Consider the following 17529-nt stretch of genomic DNA (forward strand, 5'->3'; position numbering starts at 1 on the left):
GGCTCTGCCCATGCTGGCAGGTAGGCTGATTCTCAGCAGGTCGCTTGTATTTTTGCACAGCAGGTTGAAGCCCCAGAAGAGACCAGGCAGCGGTGCACCCCAGCTGTGTGAGAACATCGTGGTCGCTTACTACTTCTGCGGAGAGCCGATCCCTTACCGTACCCTCGTCAAAGGGCGCGTGGTAACGCTGGGACAGTTCAAGGAGCTGCTGACCAAGAAAGGGAACTACAGGTAAGGGCTGCTCCCCGCCTGTGGAACGGTGCCAGCAGACTGGCAGCGATCCCTGGCAGATGCTGCTGCCAGGACGCAGCAGTGTTGCCCCCACCAAGGAGAAGGAGCGTGGTGGAGTTAGGCTGGGGGCTCCTGGAGGTCCTGACAGCCTTCCAGGAGGGTGTGCTGCGGTGGGGACATGGCAGTAGAACCAAGGCTGTTGAAGAGGCAGGTTACAGGGACAGGGCAGATTGTGTTTTGTACCAGAAATGTCCTGCATCACAGTTTACACCTTCAACAGAAGCTTCTGAGCTACCCTGCGAGGTCCTGGGCTGGTGAGAGCAGCATCAGCCAGTGCTCAGTGATGCTGTGAGGAACCCTCCAATTTCCAGAGCTGTTTCAGCTCCTCCCAAACTTTCCTCCAGTGAGGACAGGGAGGTTGGGTCCTGCTGGAGTCCCAGAGCAGTCAGATGTGGGGCTCTCCAAGTTCCTCATTCCAAGTAGGAGCTGCCATGGGAAAGCCTGCCTAGAAATACTCCACCAACATGGGTGCCTCCAACCACTACTTTTGGGCAAGCTCTGGATGGGCTTGGATTCAGGGCTGGAGCTCCTGAACATGCCAGCACGGATCCTGACCACTCTGTTTTGCTCACTGGGTGAGGGCAGGGGAAAAAGTGTGGCCCCCATTGCTTCCATGCTGGGGGAGCTGCTCCCCATGCACCATGAGCTCAGGAGCTTGGAAGGGCTGTACTCGGGTTGGGGACTGTGGTGCCCCCATGACCATTCACCTGCTCTGTTTTTTTCCTCTCTGCCCCCATGTTTGTGTTTTTTCAGGTATTACTTTAAGAAAGTGAGTGACGAGTTTGACTGTGGTGTGGTCTTCGAGGAGGTGAGGGAGGATGACACCATCCTGCCCATCTTCGAAGAGAAGATCGTTGGGAAGGTGGAAAAGATCGACTAAGCTCCAGGGTTGCTGAGGCATGAGGACAGGACTGTGAAAGACTCTGGGACTGGAGGAGAGGGCCTGGGGCGGATGCTGGTGGTGCTGCTGCCACGGGCGCCGGGCGAGCCCAGGGCGGAGGGCGACAGCCTGCTCCAGCACAGACCTGGGCAAGCTCCGGGTTGCTGGTGGACCTCGTTTCACCTCACGGACCTGCCAGTGGGAGCCTGGGCTCCCTCTCCATACCGAATATAAGTGTAATGTAGCATTGTACAGTGCATTAGAAAGTGTAATATGACCTTGTTTACTAAAGCTGCATATTTTTGATATATTGTAATAAAAGGAAAATATTTCCAATGTCACAGTGCTCTTATGTAAATGTAAAACATACAGGTACTGCAGAACTCACCCAAAGTGTACAGCCATCCGTCAGACTCCGTCTGCTCCTCGCTTTCCCGGCACCCTGCCCCAGCCCCTGGCGTGGATGGCTTCGGAGCGCTGCCGGGGCAGAGTCGCTCTCCCCCCGCTCCGGAGGGACCGTGCTCCCAGCTCACCACGGAAGATTATTGAGCCATTTGGAACGAGTCAGTCTCTCGCCTCCCTGGCAGTCTCAGCTGCTGGACATGGTAGGATGGTTTTTATTCCTCCTGAGCTTTCTTGCAACCGAGTAAATCCCTGAGGGATAGAAGGGTTGGGGCCAGCTCTCAGGGCTGGGAGCTTTGCGCAGAGCAAGGACCAGCTCGGAGCCGGGGCGGCAGGCTGGGTGCTGGCATCCCACGGCCCGCGCGCTCGTGTTCCCCCCGTGTGCCCCTGGAGAAGGGTTCACTTCCCAGGAGGGTGCTGCAGTTCTGCAGAGGGCTGGCACCCCTGTGCCCAGCGCAGTCATGCCCAGGCCCCTGGTGCTGAGCTCCAGCTTTGGTCAGGGGACTCTTTTTAGGAGAGACATATAGGGGAAGGAACTGATTAGATGCTAAAGCTGAAGACAAAAAAATGTCTTTTTATGAGTCCTGTGTCTTTTGTCGGCTTCTGTGTCTCGGGGGAGGCAGCAGGAGGGCACTGCAGCCTGCTCCCAAGAGCAAGGGGGGTTCTTGATGCCAGTTTGTGGGGCTCATGTCGGGCCAGGTCACGCAGCAAGGCAGCCGGCACCCTGGGAAGCCTCCTGGGCTTACTCGGACGCAAGAAAGCTGGGGGTTGCACCGGTGCTCCCACCACCCTGCCCTCGGCCCTGCCCGTCCCCCAGCCCGGGCCCACACCCACAGAAACCGGGGCAGCCCCCAAAGCCGGGGGGGCTTCCATGTCGGCGCTCGCCCTGCCCCACGCTGCTCTCGGCCACGGTGGCGCGTTGGAGCTGCCGGGGACCCTGTGGCACCGCACGGGGATGCGACTCAGCCTGTTGTATATGTCACCGAGTGCCTTTCAAACACGGTTCTGTGACTTGTCTATAACACTACGTGAAGTCCAGCAAAATCTTCAATCGTTTTCAGCCCGGGAACAGCGTTATGAGCGTTTTTCCTCCCTGTTTTTAAGTTCTGATGGTGGTGTGTCTGGTGAGGTTGTTAACATGCCCGGGATTTCCGTCTCCCCCTTTTTTTCTCAGGGGGTCCCCTGTAAATATGTACAGCGGCTGTGCAGCCCCGGCGACGTCTCCTCTGCATTCTCATGTGCTGACTTGTACAATGATCTTTTCAAAGGTACTTGGATAAAATGAAATAAAACCCCACATCCCACCGCCTGCTGCTTTCTTCCTTCCCCGCGGAGCAGACGCCCGGGCCCTGGCGGGCGGCTGGAGGATGGGGCAGGTCAGGCAAAGGGCCTGGGCCCATGGTGGGGCTGGGGCAGCTGTGGGCTCCCCGGAGGGGCAGCAGGGCACCTCCCGCCCCCACGGCACCAACATGTTGGCCCTGGAGGAACTGCCCAGGCTCTGGGAGCAGCAGGCCCAGGGAGAGGGGACAGTGCCGGGGTTGGGAGGGGATACTGTGAGCCAGGCTTAAGAGGAGCCCTGTTTTGGGCTCTTCTTGCCTTAGGCTGGTACGTGGCAGTGGAGCCCAGGCCTGCGATGGGAGGACTCCCTGTGAGCCGTGAAGGAGAGACCCCGGCTGGTTCCCCTGTCACCTGCACTGCGGCAACCCAGCACAAGGGCCAGCAGCTCAGCACCCCTGGGGAGGCAGAGAGACCCCTCCACGGGGGCTCAGGGCCAAGCTGCCCTGCGGTAGTGGGGGCTCTGCCCATCAGCAGCCCTGCTGTGTCCCCAGGACACAGGGGTATTCCCCAGGACATGCACCCTGCAGTGCTGTGGAGCCGCAGACACAGACCAGAGCCCGCATGGTTTCCAGGTCATTTATAGCACGGACCCGAGTGGGACAGCTCACAGTTCATCCCGGGATTCAGCCGTCTCCAGCAGACTCGGCTCCTCCCTGCCTGTGCTGTTCTCGGGGGTCTTGGGCACCTGGAGAAGGCAGCGGTGAGGCATGGACGGATGGACATCCCCTGCCTGTCCCCATCCCCATCCCGCAGGATCTGTCCCCCTGCCCACCAGAGTCTGGGGGTCACCCCGGAGTGGGTGGGGGTCCCTGGCCCTCGGGTGTGGGGGACCTCACTCACCGCAGGCGGCTCCTCAGGCAGCGTCCCCCCATTTTCCAGGAACTTGGAGAAGGTCTCCACATCTCGAGCACTCTTGTACTCAACCATCTGGAGCCACGGGGTGGAAGGGAGATGAGAGTTAACTCCGTCCCCTGGGTGCTGGCAGAGCTGGCTGGGGTGGCCCCACAAGTGCCCCCACCTACCTTCCTGCCCGGCCCCGCGGGGAAGTAGTGGAGGGTGGGGAAGCCATTGATGGTGATGTTCTCCAGCTCGTTGGCCGTGGAGTCCAGCTCAGCGATGACGATGTCCTCGTGGTCCTTGTAGCGCTCACCCAGCTCTTCCCAGGCGGCCGCCATCGCCTGGCAGTGGGAGCACCACGGCGCGTCTGCGGGACAGCCACAGTGCTGGGGGACGAGCCGGGGGACCGGGGCTCTGCCGGGGTCAGGGTGCAGCGTCCCCCGGGCAAGGGGCCAGTGACGGGGCTCGGGGCTGTCATGGTGGGGGGCTGAGCCCTGTGGCAGAACTTGGGGAGGGCCACAGGCAGCCCCAGCACTTACAGAACTTGACAAAGACGTTCTTGGTCTCGTCGAATGCCACCTGCTCAAAAGTCTTCCCCACCAGGACTTTAACAGGCCGTGTGTCCCAGTCCTCAGGGGGCTCCGCGCTCATCAGGTGGGGCTGTGGGGCAGCATGGCCACAGCCCAGGCTGAGCAGTGCCAGGGCCCCATGGGCACAGTGTGGGCTGGGGCAGGGGGCCCCCAGCATGCAGCCAGGGGTGCTCCTGTGCTGCCTTTTGGACCGCCTCTTCCCCTCTGCCACCATCCCAGCTCTGTGTGTCTCCACATCAACAGTATCCTGCCTTCTTTCCCATAACAAACCTCCCAAATCCTCAGGCCCGGCAGCACAAGCATCAGCAAGCAGGTGGCTGGTGTTCACTGCACAACTGCCATCATTAGGCTTCAGAGTTAGCCCACTGCTCACCACTGGGAAGCATCCTTGGTTCTGGCTGGCACGGTGCCGCATCCCTCACCTTCACCTTGCCGTCCAGCACCGCCTGGATGAAGGTGCGTATGGCTGTGTCCGAGAAGGTGTCCTGGTCCATCCGGTACTTGCGGTTGTTCTCCATCTTGACTAGGCGCAGGGTGGGGGCATCAGCAGGTGTCAGGCCGAAGAAGGGCAGGACGTCAGCGCCAAACCCAGTCACATCCACTACCACGAAGAGCACCTGGGCAGGGGATGGGTAACACTGAAGCTGGGGTGTCCCATGGCTACCCCACCACGTCCCTGCCATGAGACCTCCTCACCTCGCCCCGGAAGGAGCCGGCAGCTGCCCGGAAGCCGTCCTGCAGCGCCAGCTGTGCCGACGATGACTTGTTGAGGAAGAGTAGCATGTGATGAGGGATCTTGGCACTGAAGATCTCGTCGGAGGTCTGAGGAGGAGGAGGAGGTTGAGGGCAGGGGGGGCCATGGCCCTCGCAGGGATGGGGAAGGGGACAGGGACAGGCCGTACCTCATTGGTGAACTCCATCACCAGCTCCAGGCTGTGGACACGGAGCAGCCGGGTGAGCTCGGCCGCATCCAGCCCCCGCGCAGGGTCCACGGGGAAGTCCGTCCGTCCCTCATCAAACTGCCAGGGTGGGGGCCAGTGAGGGCTGCGGGAGGGCCAGGGTGGCCTCATCACCCCCCCTGCCACCCCCTCACCTTCTTGAAGAGGCAGACGGTGTCAGCTGACAGCCCATACGCCTGGAAGAGCTCAGCTGCCTTGGCCACGCCAAATGGCACGTCCACCAACTCGCTGGCCACCTCGTAGAACACCTGGGCCTCCTCGCCCTCCAGGTCCTGTGCAGTCACCCTGTGAGAAGCCATGGCCACAGCCACGGCCCCGGTCTGGCCCCCCACCCACCCCAGCCCACCTTGAAGAAGCCGACAACCACCAAATCCTGGGAGCTGACAAAGGCGGCGGCAGTGGCGGCGTCCTGCAGCAGCGTGGCGCTGGGGCTGGCCCGGCGCTGCATCCAGCGCACGATGCCCTCCACATCCATGCGGCCTGCCACGGGGAGTGGGGCTCCCACCGTCACCCTGGTCACCCCTCACCAGGCTGCCCCCCCCCCCACTCCCCTGTGCCATCACCAGCTACCCGCCTGCCATCACCACCGCGGCACTGCCTGCCGCCACCCCATGCACTGTCACCTGCCCACCATCACCGCCCTGTCATCCCCATCAGGACATTGCCACCCCACTCACCATCACACCCTGCCACCCGTCCCTTGCACCCCAGCCCACCCCAGCACCCATCGTGGCGTCCCCCACGTCGGGTGCCGTGGCCATTGCGCGGTGCCGCAGCCCTACCGGTGTAGGCGAGGGGGTGGGTGCGGTTGCCGTCGCGGAAGAGCTTGAGCGTGGGGTAGGAGGTGATGCCAAACTCGTTGGCCAGGGCTGCCTGTGCCGTGGCATCCACCTTGCCCAGCCGCGCCGGGCTGGACTCATTCCTCAGCACAGTGGCCGCCCGGGCGAAGGTGGGGGCCAGCCGCTGGCAGTGCCCACACCATGGTGCGTCTGTGGGCAGGGGACAGCGTTGGTGGTAGGGACAGCCCCAAGGCAGCTTTGGGGTGTTCCTGGTCCCCAGTGGGCGCAGCGGGTGGCCGGGGCAGGCAATGGCTGTGTGAGCCTGTTGGGTTCCAGCTCGTGCCCCTGCCCATGTCCTCTGTGCCCAGGCCCACGTCCCACACCCTCACCCTGTCTCCCTGCTCCATGCCTCTGCCTGTGTCCCTTCTCCATGTCCCTGTCCCCATCCCACGCCCCATGTCACACATGCCATGTGCCCCTGCCTCTCTGACCCACAGCCTTGCCCCCCACCCTGTGCCCCATTCTGCACCCATGCCCCTATGTCTGCTTCTACCCACACCCTGACCTCTACCCCCTGCCCATATTCCCTGCCCCATGCCCCTGCCCACAGCCCTGCCCGCAGTGGGGGCACTTACAGAACTCCACCAGCAGCAGCCGGTGCTCACTCAGGGCACGGTCAAAGTTGTGCTCATGGAGCACCAGGACGCTGTGCTCCTCCCTGAGCTCGTCTGAGAGCACTTCAGCCTCTTCCTCCTCCACCACTTCCCCATCCTCCTCCTCGCCCCCCAATGCTGGGCCCAGCCAGGCCAGCGATAGCACCAGCAGCCAAACCAGCCGGGCCCTGCAGCCCCGCATGGTGCCGGTGCCAAAGCCAGCGCCCAGGGAAAGAGGACCCAGATAAGGGCCCCGGGGCGGGTGGTGCCAGTCCCCTGGGGCTCGTGGCCCTCCGCTACTGGCTGCCCAGCACCACTGATAAGGCCATGGGACCAGGTGGCCGTTTTCCAGCCGCCCGTCCCCACAGCGGTACCTGGCCCTGCCAGTGGGACAGGGATGGGGACAGGGGGGCCGGGCAGAGGTGATGGGGGCACAGACACACCAGTAAGAGACCAGTCTGTAGGGTTTAATGGCGATGGAAGAGCACAGCCTGCGACCGGGCGGGTAGCCGGGCATGGTGCCGCCACGGCAGAGTCATGGCCCCAGCCCCGGGGATGGGGACGCCGCGAGGACCAGGCGGGCGTCGGTATTTAAAAAAAAACAGCAATTAAAAATAACTTTGGTTGCGCAGACCACGACCGCGGGCACCCACTCACTAAGGGACCCCCCCCCCCACAACCCTTCACACGACCAGGGCAAGCGCGGCAGTGCCAGCGAGGGGTCCCCTGGGATGGTAGGCACCGCGTCCCCGAGCTGGCGGGGGGGGAACCGGGGTGCGGATGGGGGGGTCAGTCCTCCCAGGCCTTCTTTATGCAGAGGCCCCACTCCCACGAGAGATGCTCGATCTTGTCATCGTCAGTGATGAGGGAGCGGACGCGGTAGGAGCCCCGTGCCAGCCAGCCCCGCGGCGCCTCCTCCGCCGGCGTCACCACCTCGTACTCCTCGGCCCGTGGCGCGTAGCTGCCCACCATGAAGACGTCGCGGTCCACTGGGTGAGAAGGGGAGAGGGGGGACAGGTGAGTGGGGCTGAGGGGCACAGCCCCGCCCCCCCCCCCCCCACAGCCCCTCACCCCCACTCACCGGGCCGGCCCCTGCGGTAGGTGAGGTGCAGGCACCGCAGCCCACAGACGATCTCCCTGTTCACCTGCAGGCAGAAAGCAGGGGGTGCCATGGGTGTCGCCCCACAACATGGTGCCCCCACCACTGCCCTGCGGACCCCTGGCCTTGGGGACAGGGTGGGGCATCATCCTGAACCTCCCCCCCTCCCAGGATCCAGCCTCTTGGTCAGGATTGGGCATTGAGCAGCATCAAGAGTGGCAGGGACCCCAAAGAGGGGTAGGGACCCCCCCCCCCCCCCCAGGGACCCCTGAGAAAGGAGGGACCCAACATGGCTGGGACCTCTGACAGAAGCGGGGACCCTGAGGTGGCAGGCACCCTGGTGTGTCAGTGATGTTGGGGGTAGCAAGGATTTCCAGGGTGGCAGGGACCCAGGAGGGCAGGGGACCCCAGAAGGGCACAGACCCCGGGGGTGAGGGGCAGATGCCCCAAAGCAGCAGGGACCCTGGGTGGCAGGAGGGACCCTGCGGGGCAAGGACATGTGGGAAAAGAGACCCATGGGGAGCAGGGACCCCGTGGAACAGGGACCCTGGGGTGCGAGGGCAGGGACCCAGGGCAGCAGGGACCCCTTGGGGCAGTGGCTGGGGGTGTGAGGGCAGTAGGGCCATGCCCAGCCAGTGGACACAGCGCCTCACCTTGAAGGACACCTTCACCCTGTAGTCCACCCCCTCCTTCAGCACAAAGGCCCGGCCCCGCAGCACCTCCAGGTCTCCTGTGTGGGGAGATGGCCCATCAGCCTGGCACCCCTTCCTCTTCCTCCTCCTCCTCCCACGGGTGCCCCCACCGCTCACCTGTCAGGTCCATGGTGATGGGCCCTGGCGCCTGCTCGCACATCAGGGTGAGCCTTGTCACCTGAACGTTGGGCACGCTGGCATCTAGGGACAAGTGGCGGGGCGCAGACCTTACCCACCCATGCCCAGCCCACTGGCACCCCCATCCCAGCACAGCCGGGGGGTGCCCATGCCCCCCTGTAATGGCATGAAGGCCCACGGTGTCCATGGTGGGGGTGTTAGGAACCGGCGAGTACTGGGCAGGAGAGCAGGGGCGTCTCAGGCTAGCGCCAACACTGGCATCAACACCTTTGGGGGTAAGGCCATGTTGAAAGGGTCCAGCCATTTCTGGGGGGGGCGATGCTCCCCTGTTCAGGAGCAGGCGAAGGACGGGTGGGGAGGAGAAGGCATCACGTGCAGGCAGAGGCACCCCTCAAGGCAGGCGCTGGTCTAATTCTCCCCAACAGCCCAACCTACACCCAATCAGCAGCCTGCACCCCACCAGCCCATTTGCACCCCATCAGCCTGCACACACCCCCCCCCCCAGCTTGCACACACGCCATCATGCACACCTCATGCACCCCACTGATTTGGTGGGCCCATGGAGCACCCCAGCCTGGCCCGGGCCCCGCAGACACGGAGGGCAGCACCAGGCTGGGGAGGCTGCCATGGGTGCCATGAGGAGCAGGGGGGCACCGTCTGGGCACCAACAGCCGTGCCACCCGGGGCCCCCGCCGCTGCTCGCTCTGCCTCTGTCATCCCGATGAATTTCCCAGTCCCTTGTAACCGTTCCTATGGAAACTGCACAGTGATCCCGTAACCAAGGCAACCGGGGTCCCCCGGCAGCCGTTACCCTGTCGGCAGGGGGATGCCGGGGTCTCCGCACAGGTGGGGGGCACAGGCAGCACCCACGGGCGATGCCAGCCGGGACGCGCCCTCCCTGCTGGGGATGCCCCGTGGGTGCTGGGGATGCCTGAGCTCCCTGCACCCGCCGAGGCTGCGTCACCCAGCCAGGGTGCCGGTGTGCTGGGCTGCCAGGGTGCCCAGCCCCGGCGGGCAGCCCCCAGCCTTACCCACGGCGGCAGGGATGGCACCCAGCAGCGCCTGCTTGTACTTCCGCAGGCTCTCGTCCCCCGGGTCCAGCTCCTGGATCTCCCGCAGGCTCTTCTTCTCTGGCGTCTTGTACGCCAGGGCCACGTCGGCATCCTCCTCCTCCTCCAGCGACAGCGTCACCCCCTCCTTGTCAGCCATGATGTCTGCGGGGGACAGGCAGTGGCAGTCCCGCCGCCCTGGGGACACCCCGGGGGACACCCCCCAACCCTCGACACGCAGGCACTGGTGGGCAGGGGGTGGCTGAGCTGGGACATGCCACGGATGGCTGTGGGCAATCCCCTGTGGGACAGTTGAGTTGTCCCCCCTGCTCAGGGCTGTGCGGATGCCACCAGGCTCCGTGTCCCCAGGGCCCAGTGGCACAGCCGAGACCCGAGGCGTTGCCGCCGGCTGCATTTCCACACGGTCATGGAGCAAGACAAGCCGGTGCCTACGTGGTGTGCAGAGTCCGGGGGGGTGTTTGCAGCTCACCACGGCCCGCAGGCACCCTTCATGCCTTGTCACCCCGCGAGGTCCTTGTCACCGCTCCACGGCCCCTCCAACCCCCCCTGGGCTGCCACCAGCCCCATCTCCCACCCCAAACCCAAACCACCAGCAGGTGCAGGGAAAAACGCCAGCTCTGGGGCAAACGGTGGCTCCGGTGGGTGCCAGGCTGCTGGGGGGCACACGGGTGGGCGATGTCCCCGCAGCCCCTGCCTCTGCCCTGCCCGCTGCATCGCCCCCCCCCGCCCTTCTGACTGCAAGCCCTGAGCTCCCCAAGCCCCTGGAAACCCCCTCCTGGGGACACGCGGGGGGCACAGCCTGGGGCAGGGGCCACTGTGCTCGGCCCCCGGGGCACAGGGCCAGCTGTGCGGGTCCCCGGGGCAGCGGCGGTGGCCGGGGCACGGAGCGGTGGCCCCGCTGCCCCTCTGGGCCCCCAGCAAAGGCCGCTGCAGCCCGGCTGTCGCGGCGGGCTGTGGCGCCCAGCCGGGGGCTCGCCCAGCCCCGCACGGGCGGCAGGACCGGGCGGTGAGCGCTGGGTGCCCCGGGCCGGGCTGCGGGGTGGCGGCGGGGGGCGGCGGGGGGCTCCCCCGCCCCTGCGGGATGCTCCGGTCCCCCAGGGCCTGGGGTGATGCTCACTCCCGAACGCACCGGGTGCCCGGGGTGATGCTCACCTGTTGGGGACCCGGGGCGATGCTCCCGCCCCGCCGCCCCCCCCAGGCGATGCCGCCCCCCCCCCGCCCCGCCCCGCCCCGGGGCACCGGGGCGATGCTCTCCCGGCCCGCCGCCGCTCACCTCGGTAGCACAGCGCCAGCCAGAGCAGCTCCAGCAGCTGCCCGCCGGCCTCGCACACATCCAGGCCGAGCATGGCGGGGCCGGGCCCAGCGCCCCCGGGGCCGGGCGGGGCGGCCGCTGCCGGGGGCCCGGGGCGCGGCTCTGCCGGTGTCGGCGGCTCCGCCGGGGCCCGCGGCCGCGCTCCTCCCGCCCGCTGCCGCCGCGCTCGGCGGTGCCGGCGGCTCCGCTGCGCTCCCCCGGCGCTCCCCGCTGCGCTCCCCGGCGCTGCCCGGCGCGGCCCGGCGGGGCGGCGGCGGCGGCTCCCGCAGACGCGGCGGCTCCGCTGCCCGCCCCCGCCCGCCCCCGCCCCTCGGCGCCGGGCGGCTCCAGCCCCGCCGCTCATGGGCGGCGAGACTGCAGTGAGCTCATCCGCCGTGCGCGCCCGCGCAGCGCCTGCCCGCGCTGCCCGCTGCCTGCCCGCGCTCTGCCGGCGCCCTGCCCTCGCCCAGGGCGCGCTGCCCGCACCCTGCCCGCTCCTTGCCCACAGTCCCCCACACCCTGCCGACACCTTGTCCGCGCTGCCCGCACCCTGCCCACGCCCCGCCAGCACCCTGCCTGTACCCTCAACGCACCGCCCGCACCCTGCCCGCACTTCACTCCGCGCTGCCTACTCCCTGCCTGCACCCTGCGTACACCCGGCATGTGCCCTCCCTGTACTGCCGGCACCCCGCCCACCCCCTGCCCGCACCCTGCCCGCACCGCCGCTCCAACAGCCACCCTGGCTCCCCCCGGCCGCGCACCGGCTGCACCCCCCCGGGGGAGCGGGGCCAGCCCTGCGCCCCCGCGACGCGGCCGGCAGAGCTGGGCTGGGGGTGTGGGGGCCCGTGGGCAGGGACCGGGGCTCGGGGGCGTCGCGTACCGGGGTGCCCGTCGGGGCACCCGGCACAGACGGCGGCAGCTGCTGGGGGGGGGGGGGGGGGGGGGGGGGGGGGGGCGAGCGCGGGGCGGGGCCGGGACGGGGGCGGGGCCGGGCGGGGCCGGGCGGAGCGGCGCGGGGCGCGCACCCGCGATGACCATCGGCGGCCCCCGCGGCCGGCACCCCCGCCTCCAGATGCCCTGTCTGCGCAAGGTGAGCCCGCCCCGGCCCCGGCCCCGACACCGGCCCCGGCCCCGCGGGGAGCGGGCACCGCCGGCGGCACGGGCGGCGGGCGCCGCGGGGACCGATCACTGGGACCGTGGGGACCGGGCGCCGCGGGGACCGGGCACTGGCGCCGCGGGGACCGAGCACTGGCACCGCGGGGACCGGGCACCGGCACCGCACGGGACAGCGCGGGCATCGGGGACCGGGCACCGCCGGCGGCGCGGGCGTCGGGATCGCTGGGGACCGGGTACCGGCACCACCCAGCGTACCGCGGGACAGCGGGCACCACCCCGCCACCGCCGCACGCGGGGACACCCACGGGCAGCGCCCCGGAGCTGCGTGCTGAGCCCCTGTCCGCCAGCCCCGGGGGCTGCCACAGCCCCGGCAGAGCTCGCTCCCCAAAACCGGGACTCCCCGGCCCGGGGATGCCCGGAGGCTGGGTGCCCGCACCTCCAGCATCGCACCCTCGCCCGGCTGCGGGGTGCCCCAGGCCCGGCGGCGGGGTGCCAGGCTGTCCCTGGAACGGACAACCGGGGTGCCCTGGGGCGGGGCGGGGGGTGCCAGGCTGTGCCCAGGCTCGGTGCCCCCGGCTGGGGAGCTGAGCGTGGCGGGCACTTGCCCGGCAGATGGAGCGGATGATCGTCAGCATGCAGGACCCCGACATGGGCATCAAGATGAGGAACCAGCGCTTGCTCATCACCGTCATCCCCCACGCCATGACAGGTGGGTCCCCGCGGCAGGGCACCCCGCGAGGCGCAGGGGTGGGGGAGGCATGTGGGTGCTCCCCGGGTGGCCCCGGCGCTGCCCCCAGCCCCCAGCCCCGCGGTGCCCCGCTCGCCTCCCCGCACCCACGGGTGCTCCGCGCTGCAGCTGGGATCAATTATGCACCGAGCGGGGCGGGCGCTCGCCGGGGCGGGAGGCCCAGCATGTCCTTGGCAGAGCCCCCGTCACCCTACGTGACCCCTCGGCACCCGCCGTGACGTGCTGGGGTGCCCCAGCCCGGGAACGTCCCCATGTCCGGCCTGGGGGACCCCATCGCACCCCCCTAACGCTGCCTCTGTCCCCAGGGAATGACATTGTGGAGTGGCTCATCCAGAAGTACGGCATCTCTGAGGAGGGTGAGTGCCCCGGCATGGGCAGCCGGCACTGCGGGGGCAACCGGGGCTGCCGAGCCACCGTGCAGCCCCCACTCCCACCCCACCCAGAGTCGCTGCACCTTGGCAACCTCATCGTGAAGCACGGCTACATCTACCCCCTCAAAGACCCCCGCAGCCTGGTGCTGCGGGCGGACGAGTCGCCCTACCGCTTCCAGGTGCGGCCCCGCCGACGGCACGGGCACTGCCACAGCCTCGGGGCTCCCCCGGCCCAGCACCGCGGCACCCCACGCTGTGCCCCTCAGCCTCTCCCTTTCCCCCCACAGACCCCCTATTTCTGGACCAGCACCAAATGGCCGGCCACGGAGCTGGACTACGGTAGGTGCCACAGTGCCGCTGGCACCAGCACAGGCTGTGGCCCCTTCCCAGCCCCCCTGAGATGCCGCTGCTCCCCTTGCAGCCATTTACCTGGCCAAGAAGAACATCCGCAAGCAGGGTGACCTGGTTGAGCACGAGAAGGTGAGCAGTGCCCTGCCCACACCTGTGATGAGCTGGGGGTGGGTCTCAGCACACCCAGGAGCCAGGGCTCACTCGCGGGGCAGCACTGGCTCTCCCTGTGCTGGAGCAGCAATGGGGCCCGGAGCCAGGTGAGGGGACAGGTGTCAGGCCGTGCCTACCCGGGTGACACCGCTGTTGTCATTCTCCAGGACAACTACAACCTCCTGCACAAGCGGATCAACCACACGTGGGACTTCGTGGTGATGCAGGCACGGGAGCAGCTCCGGTGAGTGCGGGTACAGCCCGGCACCGCTGCACCCAGTGGAGCCACTGGGAAGGGAGCACCCCTGGGTGCCGGGGCAGGCTGGGTGCCAGCGCCTCCCCGCTGCCTTTGCACGGGCAGGGCGGCCAAGCAGCGGCGGAAGGGCGACCGCATTGTCATCGACTGCCAGGAGCAGGCGTACTGGCTCGTCAACCGGCCCCCGGTGAGGACAGGCTGCGGGGGGGACACGAGGGGTGCTGGGCTGGTGGGTGCAGCCCTGGGCAGCGCCCTGGCACCAGGCACGGCCCCGGCCCAGGAAGCGGGGCTGGGGGTCACAGCACGATGCTCTCCTTGCAGCCGGGAGCCCTGAACGTGCTGGAGCAGGGCCCCGAGCGCAGGAACTGCCACACCACCCAAGTCCAGCTGGTGAGTGGGGGGGCCAGGCACCCCCGGGGCTGCCAGCGGGCACAGGGCACAGCAACCCACATGTGCTGGGGTGCCGAGCTGCCCTGGTGGGTGCCTGGCTGTCCCCTCGAGGCTGTGCCCATAGTTGGGGTGGGGGGGGAGCCCCAGCTCTGCTAACATCTGTGTGTCCAGCCTGTACCCCCACCCCAGCAGGAGGTCTGTGTGTTTACCCGTGCACCCACCACCCCTCTGCCAGCACCCCTAATCCCCGCGGGGCAGCTGCACTGATGGGAGCCCTGGCACCCCGGGGTGCCCACAGCCACTGCTGGGCCCTTCCTCATGTTGTGGCCCCACTAACTCTGCTGCAGCCCCCCCCGCCCCCCCCCCCCGGCCTGTCCTCACTAACCACCTGCTTTCTCTTCTCTGCGCCGTGTGCCATGTCCTGTGCCCACATAAGTGTCACTAACCCAGGGCCGGTACCATGCTGGGATGGGGAGTGGATGCTGGGGTTTGCCCCCACGAGCCAGAAGGGGTGTGGGGATGAGGCTGGAGGTCACAGGGATGGCCACAGGGTGCTGGGGCGAGGAGAGGGGCTGGATGCCTGGGTCCTTGCCCAAGATGGAGATGGCAGGGCTGGTGGGCACAATGGCCCAGTCCCACCGTGCCCTCACGGGGCCCCGCGTGTCTCTTGCAGACCCAGAACATGGATTACTACAAGCGAGAGGTGAGCGGGCGAGGGGTGGGGGCGGCTCCCAGGGACACGGGCTGTGGGGCACCCCTGACATCTCCCCTGCATCCGGCCCCAGATCGAGTACTGCAGGAAGGCCATGGCCAGGACCAGGGTGAAGTCCTCCATCTGCCTCGAGGGGTGAGTGGCTGGCAGGTGCCCTGGCCACAGGCAGGGTCCTTGTCAGGGTGATGGGGGTACCCACATCCCTGTGGCCGGCTGCCGGCACCCTCGGCAGGGAGCGGAGCCGAGGCTCCGTGGTCATTGCAGAGCCTGAGCACGTCTCTGCCATGTCCCTGTGGTGGCTGGGGCCAGTGGTCAGCGGCAGGACGGTGGCCCTGGCCGCCTCCAGCCGCCATCTGTGGCAGGTACATCAAGTTCAGCGAGCAGTACATGCCCCATGACCCCATCATGTCCGGCTGCCTGCCCAGCAACCCCTGGATCACGGACGACACCACGTACTGGGCCATGAACGCCCCCACGTAAGCACCCGCTGCCAGCTGCCAGCCCCCACCCCAATACACAGGGTGCAAAGCGGGGGATGGGGCTGTGCAGGCAGGCAGGCAGCCCCAGGCTGCCCGCTCCGACGGTGGTGTTGCCTGCAGGGTGCCGACCCCCACGAAACTGCGCGTGGAGCGCTGGGGCTTCAACTTCAGGGAGCTCCTCACTGACCCCCTGGGCCGGGCACAGTTCCTTGACTCCCTCAAGAAGGAGTTCAGCGGTGAGCGGCCCCAGCCCCACACCCCCTGACCCATTGTCCTATCCCAGCACCCCCAAACCTATCGCCCCACCCTGGCACTCCCAGACACACCACCATGTCCCAGTACTGCCTAATCCACTGCCCTGTCCTGGCAACGCCAAACCCACTGCCCCATCCTGGCATCCCCAAGCCCAGCACCACATCCCAGCACCCCTTGACCAACCTATCCTGGCAGCCCCTGACCCACTGCCATGCCCCAGCATCCCTGGACCCACCACCCAACATCACACCAGCTGGCTCCATCCCACGGCGTTTGGCCCCACAGCTGGCTGGGCCATGAGCCCAGCAGTGATGGCCCGGGGGCCATGTCCCCATCCCCAAGGCCGTGTCCCCCTCCCCAGCCGAGAACCTGAGCTTCTGGGAGGCGTGTGAGGAGCTGCGCTACGGGGAGCAGTCCCGCATCCCTGAGATCGTGGACTCCATCTACCAGTGAGTGTCAGCAGGACGAGGGTTTGGGGGTCCAGGGTTTGGGGGGGGCGGGGATGAGCCATCATGGTGCTACATCCCACCACGGGGCCGGGCGCTCACCACCACCGGCTGTGACTCCCCAGGCAGTTCCTGGCTCCCGGGGCCACACGCTGGGTGAACATCGACAGCAACACCATGGGGCGGACGCTGGAGGGCATGAAGACACCCCACCGCTACGTGATGGACGATGCCCAGATGCACATCTACATGCTGATGAAGAAGGTGGGTGGGTGAGGGCAGGGCTGGGCTGGGCAGGGTTGGGCAGGAGCCTGACGCCGCTGCTCTCCCAGGACTCCTACCCACGGTTCCTCAAGTCGGAGCTGTACAAGAACCTCCTGGCTGAGGCCGTCATCCCCCCGGAGACCAAGAAGCGGTGAGGGCAGGGGCTGCCCCCTGGGGTGCTGGGGTGGTCGCCGCTGGCGCTGACCCCACTCTGCCCGCAGGGTCTTCCCCTTCATGCGCAAGCAGCGGCACTCCAGCCCCAGCCCGGCCCTGTTCCTGTCTGCGGGCGACGCCGAGGAGAGGAGCAGAGGCCCCGTGGCTGCCCCCGTCCCCGAGGAGGAGAGCTGAGGGCTCCGGCCCCCCGCCGACGCAGAAGCCCCCTGGCCCAGCGCCCTCCAGCTCGGCCGCAGCCCCCTGCCCAGCACGCCCTGGCCCCGCTACAGGACGCTGCGGGCAGTAGCACTGAAGGAGAGAAGCCATACCCCCCACACACACCCCCCGGGGCCAGGCTGGCCCCACTGCAGCCCCCGCTCACATCCCCACACCCTCCTCTTCCTTGGGGAGTCCGCACCCAGCCGGCCTGGTGCAGGGTCACCCCCTCCTCCTGCCCCCCCCAGGGCACAAGACAATAAAGCCCCCATGGGGAAACGCTGTGGCTCCCATGGTTTTTGGGGAGGGGTGATGAGGGAGGTGGCTGCGGGGTTGGGGGTGCACATGGTGGTGGATTGTGTCCTGCTCCCCCCAGACTGGCAGCAACGCCCGCCCCTGCCTGCAACACCCAGCAAGGGTGCAACCCCAGGCGGGGGGAACCAGCCCCCCCAGACATGCGTGCCCATGGCACAGCCACCACCCACAGCTCTGCTTGCTCCAAGGGGCAAAACCAGACCCCACTGGCAGCCCTAGCTGCCCTCCTGGCCTGGCTGAGCTGGCACTGAGGGCACTGGTGCCCCCACATACAGCCCCCAGGGAGGA

General features: G+C 67.7%; 4 protein-coding genes across 12 annotated transcripts in view; 2 read left to right on the top strand and 2 right to left on the bottom strand.

Moving 5' to 3' along the window:
• The window catches only part of AXIN1 (axin 1), a 76787-nt gene extending 73905 nt beyond the window's left edge, over positions 1-2882 (top strand). For 2 of the 5 annotated variants that reach the window (XM_074885410.1, XM_074885411.1), the window contains exons 9-10: positions 61-231; positions 1045-2882. In XM_074885410.1, the coding sequence (XP_074741511.1) occupies positions 61-231; positions 1045-1171 (298 nt within the window). In that variant the 3' untranslated portion in view covers positions 1172-2882. The remainder of the gene's footprint in view (positions 1-60; positions 232-1044) is intronic. The other 3 variants (XR_012631057.1, XR_012631058.1, XM_074885413.1) reach the window with 3 other exon arrangements.
• Positions 2883-3473: 591 nt separating this feature from the next.
• PDIA2 (protein disulfide isomerase family A member 2) lies at positions 3474-6931 on the bottom strand. Of its 3 annotated transcripts, none has more exons than XM_074885955.1 (11): positions 6712-6931; positions 6080-6286; positions 5644-5777; positions 5432-5569; positions 5241-5357; positions 5035-5160; positions 4761-4955; positions 4288-4408; positions 3934-4115; positions 3755-3838; positions 3474-3596 (listed from the first exon to the last, which is right to left on the bottom strand). In XM_074885955.1, exons 1-11 carry the CDS (start codon positions 6929-6931, stop codon positions 3516-3518), a joined length of 1605 nt encoding a protein of 534 aa, XP_074742056.1. In that variant the 3' UTR covers positions 3474-3515. The 3 variants fall into 3 exon arrangements, with proteins under 3 accessions (XP_074742056.1, XP_074742054.1, XP_074742055.1); XM_074885953.1 differs by having other exon boundaries at positions 3752-3838; XM_074885954.1 differs by having other exon boundaries at positions 3474-3587; positions 3743-3838.
• Positions 6932-7175: 244 nt separating this feature from the next.
• Positions 7176-11207, bottom strand: ARHGDIG (Rho GDP dissociation inhibitor gamma). The gene is made up of 6 exons (XM_074885782.1): positions 11002-11207; positions 9690-9872; positions 8638-8721; positions 8482-8558; positions 7811-7874; positions 7176-7718 (listed from the first exon to the last, which is right to left on the bottom strand). The coding sequence occupies exons 1-6, from the start codon at positions 11072-11074 to the stop codon at positions 7519-7521; spliced, it is 681 nt and encodes a 226-aa protein (XP_074741883.1). The 5' UTR covers positions 11075-11207; the 3' UTR covers positions 7176-7518.
• A 789-nt stretch (positions 11208-11996) lies between these two features.
• Positions 11997-17205, top strand: RGS11 (regulator of G protein signaling 11). 3 transcript variants are annotated; one of them, XM_074885704.1, is made up of 17 exons: positions 11997-12109; positions 12748-12844; positions 13189-13239; positions 13327-13433; positions 13542-13593; positions 13676-13734; positions 13923-13999; positions 14117-14198; positions 14333-14401; positions 15075-15104; positions 15187-15248; positions 15476-15589; positions 15713-15828; positions 16209-16296; positions 16419-16557; positions 16626-16708; positions 16779-17075. In XM_074885704.1, the coding sequence occupies exons 1-17, from the start codon at positions 12050-12052 to the stop codon at positions 16903-16905; spliced, it is 1413 nt and encodes a 470-aa protein (XP_074741805.1). In that variant the 5' UTR covers positions 11997-12049; the 3' UTR covers positions 16906-17075. The 3 variants fall into 3 exon arrangements, with proteins under 3 accessions (XP_074741805.1, XP_074741803.1, XP_074741804.1); XM_074885702.1 differs by lacking the exon at positions 16626-16708 and having other exon boundaries at positions 16779-17205; XM_074885703.1 differs by lacking the exons at positions 11997-12109; positions 16626-16708 and adding an exon at positions 12136-12368 and having other exon boundaries at positions 16779-17205.
• The last annotated feature ends 324 nt before the right edge of the window (positions 17206-17529 follow it).

Source organism: Strix uralensis, chromosome 16, assembly GCF_047716275.1.
Source record: "Strix uralensis isolate ZFMK-TIS-50842 chromosome 16, bStrUra1, whole genome shotgun sequence".
In the NCBI taxonomy this organism is placed as follows: domain Eukaryota; kingdom Metazoa; phylum Chordata; class Aves; order Strigiformes; family Strigidae; genus Strix; species Strix uralensis.